The sequence below is a fragment of the Leopardus geoffroyi genome, chromosome B3 (genome assembly GCF_018350155.1).
Source record: "Leopardus geoffroyi isolate Oge1 chromosome B3, O.geoffroyi_Oge1_pat1.0, whole genome shotgun sequence".
Lineage (NCBI taxonomy): Eukaryota > Metazoa > Chordata > Mammalia > Carnivora > Felidae > Leopardus > Leopardus geoffroyi.
The window spans coordinates 97,721,817-97,734,050 of NC_059337.1; the positions used below are offsets into that span (position 1 = coordinate 97,721,817).

Below are 12,234 nucleotides of genomic sequence, written 5' to 3' on the forward strand. Positions count from 1 at the left end.
TCTGCTGCTGATGGGCATATAGACTGTTACAATTACTTTAGAAAGCAAATTAGTATTAACCAGTAAACTTGAAAAAATAGCTACTTTGTTACAAAGAAAGAGTTGAATAGTTCTGACAGATACTTTGTGGTGCACAAACCCTAGAATATTTACTAATAGCCTTGTTGTTATAGTAAAAATGAGGACGAACTTAGGTGACTTTCAACAGTACAAAGGATAAATATATTCTGAAATGTTCATACCATAAAATGCGATAGCAATGGAAAAACAGAATTACACCCCTACACGCATGAAGTAGCCTCAGGCGTATGTTGCGTGAATAAAACCAAACCATAGGACAATATATACACCATGATTCCATTTATACAAAGTTCAAAAAATAATCTATATGGTAAACTATAAAGAAAAGCTAGGGAATAAGTAATGTGAAATTCAGCCTAGTGATTATGCTGGGGTGGTGGTGGGGAGGGGCTGAGAGGAAGAGACAGCAAAGGGGTTATCTTCTTCTTCTTCTTTTTTTTTTTTTTTTTGAAAGAAAGTGGTGAATACAGAGATGCTCATTTTTGTCATTATTTTTTTTTTTTGCTTTAAAATATTGTTTGCCTTTCTTCATTATTAAATACAAGCCATTAAAAATTGCAACAGCTCTGAAGGGAAGTTGGGTCTTGTTCATGCCTTTTTGTTGTCCAATATTGATGGGGTTAGTTAGACAAGGAAAGATGCTCTTAGACTCAAGTTTGGGAGTTTGGGAGAGGAGTTTGGTAGCCTGAGTTCATCTAAATAATAGAGAAGAATTTAGCATTCCTTGGGGACAATCTTGGAGGGAAAGAATGTAGAGAGGAGTCAGCAAAAGGTTCTGAGGCTGGGGACTAAGAGAAGGCCAGTGCAAAAGTGATCAAGTCTCTCTTCTTTTTTTTTTATTTTTTGAAGGTGGGAGAGGGGCAGAGAGAGAGGGAGAGAGACGCAGGACTTGACCCACAAACTGTGAGATCATGACCTGAACCAAAATCAAGAGTCAGTCACTTAATTGACTGAGGCACCCAGGCACCCCAACTCTCTCTTTTTCTTTTTCTTTTTCTTTGAAATATTTATTTAAATTATTTTACTTCATAGATAATCACAATACCCCCCCCAAAGGCAACATTACCTTGAATGAGTTATCAAAATTTAGGAAGAAACAAAGTTCTTATGTATGTATGTATGTATTTATTTATTTATATTTTTAAATATATATCCGAGTTAGTTAGCATAGTGCAATAATGATTTCAGGAGTACATTCCAGTGATTTGTCCCCTATGTATAACATCCAGTGCTCTTCCCAACAAGTGTCTTCTTTAACGTTCCTTACCCATTTAGCTCATCCCCCACCCACAACCCCTCCAGCAAACCCTCAGTTTGTTCTCTATATTTAAGAGTCTTTTATGTTTTGTCCCCTTCCCTGTTTTTATATTATTTTTGCTTCCTTTCCCTTATGTTCATCTATTTTATGTCTTAAATTCCATATATGAATGAAGTCATATGATATTTGTCTTTCTCTGACTAATTTCACTTAGGATAATACCCTCTAGTTCCATCCACATAGTTGCAAATGGCAAGATTTCATTCTTTTTGATTGCCAAATAATACTCCATTGTGTGTGTGTATACATATATATATACATACATATATACACATATATAGTATTTATATTGTATATATATGTACAAATTGTATATATACATATATACACAAATACATACACACATATGTATACATATACATACATACATATAGACATACACACACACAAATATATATATACCACATATTCTTTATCCATTCATCCATCGATGGACAGTTGGGCTCTTTCCATACTTTGGCTATTGTCAATAGCACTGCTATAAACATTGGGGTGCATGTACCCCTTGAAACAGCACTCCTGTATCTTTCGGATAAATACCTAGTAGTGCAATTGCTGGGTTGTGAGGTAGTTCTATTTTTAACTTTTTGAGGACCCTCCATTCTGTTTTCCAGGGTGGCTGCACCAGTTTGCATTCCCACCAGCAGTGCAAAAGAGATCCTTTCTCCGTATCCTTGCCAACATCTGTTGTTGCCTGAGTTGTTCATTTTAGCTATTCTGACAGGTGTGAGGTGGTATCTTCCTGTGGTTTTGATTTGCACTTCCCTGATGATGAGTGATATTGAGCATCTTTTCATGTGTCTATTGGCCATGTGGATGTCTTCTTTGAAGAAGTGTCTATTCATGTCTTTGCCCATTTCTTCACTGGATTACTTGTTTTTTGGTGTTGAGTTTGAGAAGCTCTTCATAGATTTTGGATACTAACCCTTTATCTGATATGTCATTTGCAAATATCTTCTCCCATTCCGTTGGTTGCCTTTTAGTTTTGCTGATTGTTTCCTTCTCTGTGCAGAAGGTTTTTATCTTGATGAGGTCCTAATAGTTCATGTTTGCTTTTGTTTTCCTTGTCTCTGGAGACAGGTCAAGTAAGAAGTTGCTGTGGCGGGGGTCAAAGAGGTTTTTGCCTGCTTTCTCCTCTAGAATTGTGATGGCATCCTGTCTTACATTTAGGTCTTTCATCCATTTTGATGTAATCCATTTTATTTTTGTGTATGGTGTAAGAAAGTGGTCCAAATTTGGTTTTCTGCATGTCTCTGTCCAGTTTTGCCAACACCATTTGGTGAAGAGACTGTCTTTATTCCATTGGATACTCTTCCCTCCAAGACCGTCTTCTTGACCAAACTCTAGGCAAGTTCTCCTGAGCACTATTCTCAGCTAAGCTTCAACCTTGGCCGATGGAAACTGCTTACTCTCTGCAGAAATGATTTCACTCTCCACCCCCCCACCCCCACATACATACACTTAGAGACTTGAACACTAGCATAGTTTCTAATAGCTCAAGGCCATACCACCTAGAATGACCCCAGGACCCCTTAGAGTGCCTTCTGGGAGGGGGGGATAGCTCAAGGCTGTCAGGAGAATTTTGTTTGTTCCAGCCCCAAAGCTGGTGATAGGCAGACAGATCCCCTCATAAAAGCCCCCTCTTGGAGCAGTTACTTTGGAAAGTTTGTGATTATAAATACTTTCTCTGCCTTTAAGATGTAAACCTACCACCCAAAAAATGTTTCTTTGAAGACCAGAGAGCTGTCTTTTTGAAATGCAAACATTCAGGGAGATAACTGTCCCTCTCAATCCCAGTTCCTGAGTGGGGAAAATAAAGGCTTATCTTTGGTGGGTGTCTTGCTTTAACTTGCACCAAGATAGAAGTTTGTTTTTTCTCTGGGTAGGCTCCAATTAACAAGCCCAGATGGCTTAGTCACATGGCTTAGCACTTAGCAATCCGTGCCTTCCCTTAGCAAACCCTAGCCTTTCAAAAGTCTCCTGCCTTCTGTTTCCACAAGTTGATTTCAGGTCACACTGGACCCTCTTCCTTATTGCAGTAGTTTACTACTGGGGGAAAAATAATCTATCTTCACCTCTGTAACTAGTGTCTGACTTCATCTTTGACAAAGGCTACAATGATGGCGTGGCTAGTGGAGTTTTAGAAACAAGGGTATACAATGTTCCAGTTGAAATGATTTCTTTCTATGCTATAAACCCCATCATCTTTTTACTTTTACCTTTTATGTCAGTAAAATTTAGTAGAAATACAAATGACTTTGTATTGCTCTTGAAATGACTTTTAAGAGTGGGCTTTTATCTTATTTAAGTTTTTTTGAAGGAGATGTGTTTATGCATGTTTTTACTTTTTAAGAGTAGGCTTTTCAAGAAAATAAGGCATGCTTCTGATTTTCATGTCTGGAGTGATGCATCAGAGAAGAGATGTAGCATGCTCCAGCGATAGAAGATCCATGCATCTGTGAGTGGAATTATTCCAGTAGCAGTAGGAGTTTAAAGCCAGAAGTGACTATGAGATTATAATCCTTGTAAGAATTCACGGAAATCCTCCAGAGGGCTTTGGAATTCTGCTGCCGGTGGAAAGAGGGTTGCTGGGACAAAGACCACCAGTGGGCATGTGGGTAATATGGTAATAACAACAAGCTACTACTGCTAACACCATATACTGAGGGCCTACTTTACACCAGACTTGTGCGATGTGCTGTCCATCTTTCTGTCTTCAGTCCTGACTTCCCCGTTTGCCCCACAAGCCAAAGCAAATGTTCTAATAATTAAGTTACATTGTTTACTCCCTGCTTAAGACCCTTTGGGCCTTAAAGTTGAGACTCCTTAGCATCAGCAAGGCTGTGTGATCGCCTGTCCCACCTTTATCCTTGGCTAGTCTCTACTATCTAGAAGTATTCTAGTCATCCTCAACTATTTACACAACTTGTAAGAAAATGCAAGTGTCTCTCTTTGTGCACTCCCTTCATTAATCGCAAATTTCCTTCCCATTTTTCTGCTGTATTTTGTCCACATTTCTACTATACCACTTCTCCTCCCACACTGCATTTATTTCTTTATGTATCTTTCCCTCTGACTGGATTTTGAAGCCCCTGTGGTAGAACTATGTCTTATTCATCTTAAAATTCACTTTGTCTTTGGGGCGCCTGGGTGGCGCAGTCGGTTGGGCATCCGACTTCAGCCAGGTCACGATCTCGCAGTCCGTGAGTTCGAGCCCCGCATCGGGCTCTGGGCTGATGGCTCAGAGCCTGGAGCCTGTTTCCGATTCTGTGTCTCCCTCTCTCTCTGCCCCTCCCCCATTCATGCTCTGTCTCTCTCTGTCCCAAAAATAAATAAACATTGAAAAAAAAAATTTAAAAAAAAAAATTCACTTTGTCTTTTTGCTCATTTAATCCACAAATATTTATTTAGTACCTACTTGGTATCAGGGTCTGGGGAGTCAGTAATAATAAGATTCCTTCAGAGTTTCCCATCTAATAGAACCTGAGAACGAACTATCTACATTAAGCAGGTACTTAATAAATGTGTACTGAATAAATGAATAAGTGAATGGAACTTGCTCTGGGTAATGGGCATTCACAAGTTCTTCAAGCGCATTTATAGACACTGGTAGAATTATTATCTTCCCTCCTGACTGTAGTTTTACTTCAGTAGCATCATTTACTAACAAGGGTTAGCCAGCTTTGTCTGTAGGAGGTCAGACAGTAAATATTTTCAGCAGTATGGACTATATGCTCTTTGTTGCAACTGCTCAACTCAGGCTACTCAGCCCTGCAATTATGGTATAAAAACAGCCATAGTCAACACTTAAATGAATTAGGGTGCCTGTGTGCCAATAAAACTTTATGTACAGATGATGAAATTTGAATTCTTATCATCTTCACAAGTCACAAAACGGCATTCTTCTTTTGATTTTTCTCAACCATTTTGTTTATTTATTTATTTATTTATTTATTTATTTATTTATTTATTTAGAGTGCATGAGAGTGGGGAAGGGACAGAGAGAGAAAGGAAGAGAGAATCCCAAGCAGGCTCCGTGCTGTCAATGATGAGCCCAAGGCCAGGCTCAAACTCACCAATTGGGAAATCATGACCCGAGCCCAAATCAAGTGTCCCAGGCTTAACTGACTGAGCCACCCAGGCACCCCTTTTTTCCAACCATTTAAAAATGTAAGACCATGGGAATGCAAGCTGGTGCAGCCACTCTGGAAAACAGTATGGAAGGTCCTCAAAAAAACTAAAAGTAGAACTACACTAGGACCCAGCAATTGCACTACTAGGTATTCATTCAAGGGATACAGGTGTGCTGTTCTAAAGGGACACATGCACCCCCATGTTTATAGCAACACTGTCAACAATAGCCAAAGTATGGAAAGAGCCCAAATGTCCATCGATGGATGAATGGATAAAGAAGATGTGGTATACACACACACACACACACACACACACACACACACACACACAATGGAGTATTACTCGGCAATCAAAAAGAATGAAATCTTGCCATTGCAACTATGTGGATGGAACTGGAGGGTATTTGTAAAATTAGTCAGAGAAAGACAAAAATCATATGACTTCACTCATCTGAGGACTTTAAGAGACAAAACAGATGAACATAAGGGAAGGGAAACAAAAATAATATAAAAACAGGGAGGGGGACAAAACAGAAGAGACTCTTAAATATGGAGAACAAACAGAAGGTTGGTTGCTGGAGGGGTTGTGGGAGGGGGGGTGGGCTAAAAGGGTAAGCGGCATTAAGGAATCTACTCCTGAAATCATTGTTGCACTCTATGCTAATTTGGATGTAAATTAAAAAATAAAATAAAATAAATAAAATAACATGAAAAAAATAATAAAAATGTAAAACCATTCTTGGCTGTGGGCTATACAAAAACAGGCGCAGACTTACTTTGGACCCCAGGCGGCAGTTTGCTAGAATACGTTTCAGAAAATCCCTAATTAAAAAAAATCTATTACACACACCCCCATTCTTATGGATAACCATCTTTGCTGGAAGTTGAGTGGAAAAGGAAACCCACACGAAGCATTAATTAATATATTGATTTATGTCACAGCAGCATCAATAGACCAGAAGCCTATTTATCCAGCGAATAAGAGACAGAGTTAGGTTGTACTGCCAAAATCACGCGATCCGAGTGGGAAGAAATCAGCAGGTGGCAGGGTTCCGAAGCCACAGCACCTCCCTCACAGCTTAGCCTAGAGCATCCCTAACGGGCGACGCCACCCCGGGCCAGGCTTCCCGGGCGGGCTGCGGGACGGCGCAGACGCACTCGTTCCGCCTTCCCACCAATCTCGGCCCTCGACGCGTTCCGTTCGTGCGTGGAAGAGCCCGGCGGGAGGAGAGGCCGCTCCGTGGGCAGGGGCCGAGGCGCGCCCAGCGGCTGGACCGGGCGACGGCGCGGATGGCGGACTCGCAGCCGTTCTGCGTGGCGGAGGAGCGCAGCGGCCACTGCGCCGTGGTGGACGGAAACTTCCTCTACGTGTGGGGGGGCTACGTGGTAAGGGGAAGAGGCGGGACGGGGCGGACTCGCGCTGGGAGCCCGCCCGGCCTCTGGGCCCGAGCGGACGCCGAGCGCCCGCCCACACCGGCCCCGAGACGGGGGTCGGTCCGCGGCCCGGGCCCGGCGCGTCCGGCGACCCCCTCGCCCGTCCGCCCGCCCCTCCGCCGTCGGCAGCTCTCCCAGCCGCGCCAGGGCTTGACGCCGCCCCGCCGTTGCTTCCACTTTGAAAGCCTTCAAACCCGCGTTCTGGGGCTCTTCCCACTGTCCGCTCCCCACCCTCCCCCCGACCCCCCGCAGCTGTCCAGTAACCCCCGGGCTGACCGGCACTAAGTCTCTGCGCGATTAATTATCTTTAAATGCTTGCGCAGACTTAAAGGCACCACGAGGACGCCGCGCTGTATTGTTTTGTAAATATTTCCTTATTGCAAGGTTGGGATTCGGAGTATTGAAATCGCTGAAGCATTTGACTATTTCTAAGCGATTTTTAGTGGCATTCCTTTATCGGTGGGTAATTACGAAGTTTTTTTCGAGTCTCAGAATAGACTCGTATTAGCAACAATTGAGTAAAAATTGCTTAAATACGCTTATTACGATGGAGGTTTGAATGTGTGTATTTGTTTTGTTTCTATAATCATAAGATTATAGAAGCAAAGATTCTAAAGCCAGAAAACAGTTCAGTAGTATATGCCAACCCCATCAGTTTACAGTTTTTGGTTTTTTGTCTTTTTAAAGCGAGCCATCTGGAAGTTCTTTTGCAAGTAGAACCCACATTTTCTGACTGTCTCGATACGATTATATGACAGATGTAACATTACTGACTCACTCACTGAAATAAAGTACATACTATCTATGTTAAATGATTCTCAGATCCAAGTTGGTTTTTGTTGTTTTGTTTGTGTGTTTATTTTTAATTTGGTGCAGTATCAGGACGGGAAAATTAGAACTGACCTTTGAGTGCCTACTATACCTGGCATGTGCTAGGAACTTTCATATTCCTAATCTTATATAATCTTTATCGTGCCTTGTAAGGTAAGTAATAACCCCGTTAAAAGTAAGGATGATGAGTCAATGGGAATGAATGATGGCCATTTGACCTCAAGGGTAGGAGATTCCAACCTAGGTATATTGGATTTCCAAAGGCTATTTTTTCTGTGATAAACTAAGGTAAACTAGATGACTATGTTTTCTTCATGTCTAATCTTTACACCGTTTGTTCTTTATGAAAAAGGAGCCTAGATCTATTGATGGTTTTATGTAGAAGAAATATTTTGATTGTTTTTTTAGCTCTGCCACTTGAAGATGTAGAGGTGTCAAACTTCATCTGCTATATTGATTCTTAATATTGTAAAAGTTAAGTGAAAAAATCTAATTTAACATAGTAACTGCAATATCTCGAGTATCTGGTGACAGTATACATTTCTTTGGGGCCTAAAAATGAAATGTCTGAATATTTTTATCTCATTTTAATCTTGAAAATTATGTAATTAATTAGATTCCAGGTGTTCAGATGGCAATCAGTGAATAGAATCACTTTGTTTTCTACTACTTACTGATTCAATGATACGATGCTGTTAAGAACCACTCTGAAAAGTGCCATGCAGATTTAGAAAGAGTTTGCTACAGGCATACCTTGGATATTGCAGGTTTGGTTCCAGACCACCACAATAAAGCAAGTCAAATGAATTTTTTGGTTTCCCAGTGTATGTAAAAGTTATGTGTATGCTATATTGTGGTCTCTTATGTGTGCAATGGCATTATGTCTAAAAAATGTACATACCCTAATTTAAAAATACTTGATTGCGAAAAAGTGCTAATTATCATCTGAGCTTTCAGCAGGTCCTAATCTTTTTGCTGGTAGAGGGTCTTGCCTTGATGTTGATGGTTGCTGACTGATCAGGGTGGTGGTTGCTGAAGGTTGAGTGGCTGTGGCAATTTCTTAAAAAGAAGATGATGAAGTTTGCAACATCAATTGACTCTTGCTTTCATTAATGATTTTTTTTATAGTATGTGATGCTGTTGGATAGCACTTTGCCCACAGTAGAACTTCTTTCGCAACTGGGGTCAATACTCAGACCCTCCTGCTGCCTTACCAAGAATAGAAAATGTCATATTCTAAATCCTTTGTTGTCATTTACACAATCTTCACAGAGGCCTCACCAGCAGTAGATTCCACCTCAAGAAACCACTTTCTTTGCTCATGCATAAGAAACAACTCCTCCATCTGCTCAAGTTTGATCATGAGACTGCAGCAATTCAGTCCCATCTTCAGTCTCAACTTCTAATTCTAGTTCTCTTGCTATTTCCACCACATCTGCAGTTACTGCCTCCAGTGAAGTCTTGATTGAATCTTCAATTTGTAAAAAAAAAAAACAAAACAAAACAAAAAAAAAACAACACCACAGTATCAAGGGGGACTTGGGTGGCTCTGTCGATTGGGCGCCCGACTTTGGCTCAGGTCATGATGTGGCGGTTTGTGAGTTCGAGCCCCACGTTGAATTCTGTGCTGATTGCTCAGAGCCTGGAAACTTCTTTGGATTCTGTGTCTCCTCCTCTCTCTGTCCCTCCCATGTTCATGCTCTGTCTCTGTCTCTCAATAATAAAATAAATGTAAAACAACAACAACACAGTATCTGTGAAGCGCAGTAAAGCAAAGTGCAATAAAACAAGGTATGCCTGTACTTTTTAAATTCCAGGAATTATCAGCAGCTAACGAATGTCTAAGGCATGAGTGGAAGGAAAGAGAGTGGGAGGCAAAAAAGAAGACCTAGCATATCTCGAGGAAAAGTAGAATCCTTCCAACAAGTGTTTTATTGAGACCCTTCTGAAAAGAAGATAGCTGAGAGCCCTTGGAATCTGGAGGTAATCCAGTAGTCAGTAGTTAAGAATAATCCAATAATTTCAGATTGTATATTCTAATCACAGTTTTCTTCCTTATTTTTTTTCTTTTCTTTAAGTTTAGTTTGAGAGAAAGAAAGTGAGCAGAAGTGGGAAAGGGGCAGAGAGAGAGGGAGAGAGAAAATCCCAAGCAGGCTCCACACTGACAGCACAGAGTCCCATGTGGGGCTCAAACTTAGGAACCACAAGATCATGACCTGAGCCGAAGTCAGATGCTTAGCTGACTGAGCCACACAGGTGCCCCAGTTTTCTTCCTTATCACCAAAAAACAATATGTTAAAATTCATGAACATATATCCTAAAACCTGAATAGTCCACAGATAACCATCTAGATTAACTCATTATTATCCAACATATTCTTTAGGACATTGCATCTGAAAACAATTCTACCTCTCTCTAGAGGTGAGAGTGGCAGTGCTGAAAAAAGTAAGTGGCAAATTTTAATTGATGCCAGAATATTCTTTTTTTTAATGTTTATTTTAGAGAGAGAGCAAGCATGAGTGGGGGAGGGGCAGAAATAGAGGGTCCAGAGGATCCAAAGTGAGCTCTGTGTTGACAGCAGAGCCTGTTGTGGAACTCGAACCCACAAACCAAACTGTGAGATCATGACCTGAGCTGAAGACAGACGCTCAACCAACTGAGCCACCTAGGTGCCCCAATACCAGAATATTCTTTTGCCTCTTCTTCCATATTCTTTCTGTATTACTGAACTTCATGCAATCTTTAGTGCTGCTATTGGGAACATTGAAAAGTTATGAGCAGTTTCCCCAAATTTTGGAGGAAAAGCGCGGTGTTTTAGCATGTTTGTAGCTGGTATGCTTTCTTCTTAGGGCTTAATCATATGAACAGTTTTATTTTCATAACACAGTTATGTTAATACAGTTGATGTTGATACATTTTTCCCTAAACCTTTCCTTATAGAAAATATCTGCACAAGTATGCTTAACTACATATTTCTGTTTTGGACATAGACTTAAAGGGAAGAAGACTCAATTTAGAATATGTTTTCAAAGAAGCAAGGTGGGAGGTTTACAGTGCCAGATATTAAAACATACCACAATATTACAATACTTAAGTCAGTGCTCCTGATGCAACATGAGATAGCATGATGGAATGGAAATGAAGTTACATAAACAGCCAAGCAAACCAAACATTCAAAAGGTAGCATTTTAATTCTGGAAAAGCAATTACTCATTCAATAAATGGTCCAGGGATAGCTAGAGGAAAATGATAGTAGAGCCTTAGGATTGAAGAGTTAAATGTAGAAAAATTAAGCTATATCATGCCAGAAGAAAAACAGTGACTCTTTTAAAATTTTGAGTTGGGAAAATAAAAATGAATTGGGTAAAACTATGAAGGAAAAGATAGGTAGATAAAACCTTTTTAAAAATTTAAAACTATGTTTTTTAAATACCATAAAGTGAGAAGGCAGATGAAAGACTGGGGGAAACATTTGCAACATCTAGGCAAAAATAAAGATTAATATCTGTAAAAGTAAAAGTATCTCCATAGAAAAATGAGCAATGAATATGTACAAGAAATTTACAAAAGAAGAAATACAATATGAGTCGTAAGAAAAACCCAACTGAAAAAAACAATGAGATTTTTCTTCTCCTATTTGCAAATATTAAAAAGAATTTTTGAAAAGAGCATGGGGAAATGAATTAGTCTGGTAATGGGAATACAAATCTGTGTAACCTTTTTAAGGAGAAATGTAGTGATGTGAATCAAAAGCCTTAAGTGCATATTCTCTTTAACCTAATAGTTTTGTTTTACATATTCATATATGGTCACATAGGCCATCCATGTCACATGGAAGGCATTTGTTCTTTTTAGATGCCCCAAATTTGAACCTCCTTCTTTTATTGTAATATCACCCACCAAATGAGTCTGTTTGGGGTATTTATTGTAGTTGTCTACCTTCTACCTAGCCCATAGAATGTAAATTCTATAAAGATTGAGATTTTGTTCCCTGTCGTATCCCCAGTATCTAGAAGGGGCATAGCTTATGGTAAGTGACCAATAAAAAGAACCTGAGTGCCGTGTACTGTACTCACTTTTCCAGCCTCCCTTGCAGCTAGATTGTGGGCAGGTGGCTTGGACCCAGTTAGATGAATCTGTGCTAGATTTGGACTCACAGTAATACTAAGTAATACGTAGTAAGATGCAAAAATGAGGACCTGAAGAGGATTCTTACCCAGCAATAGAATCTGTAGGAAGAGCAAGGTCCCTGGCATAAAAGGTGGTGCTACAAGTTGTGGTGTCATTCTCCAGTGACCGCGGCAATTAGCTCACCAGACCTGTCCTATGACATGCTTTCAGAGCTTGTCCTAACTCGTGTGGATCAGAGGCTGGTTCTCCAGCTTCTTTGATGACTTTGTGAGTAACTAGTCATTTCTGAAAAATTTATTTTCTTAA

At 40.2% G+C, this 12,234-nt stretch overlaps 1 protein-coding gene across 3 annotated transcripts in view; it reads left to right on the forward strand.

Moving 5' to 3' along the window:
- Window positions 1-6,571: 6,571 nt before the first annotated feature.
- KLHDC1 (kelch domain containing 1) overlaps window positions 6,572-12,234 on the forward strand; it is a 55,818-nt gene continuing 50,155 nt past the window's right edge. Inside the window, exon 1 of one of the 3 annotated variants that reach the window (XM_045450905.1) lies at window positions 6,572-6,918. In XM_045450905.1, the coding sequence (XP_045306861.1) occupies window positions 6,823-6,918 (96 nt within the window). In that variant the 5' untranslated portion in view covers window positions 6,572-6,822. Of the gene's footprint in view, window positions 6,919-9,518; window positions 9,781-12,234 lie in introns of those variants that run through there. The other 2 variants (XM_045450906.1, XM_045450907.1) reach the window with 2 other exon arrangements.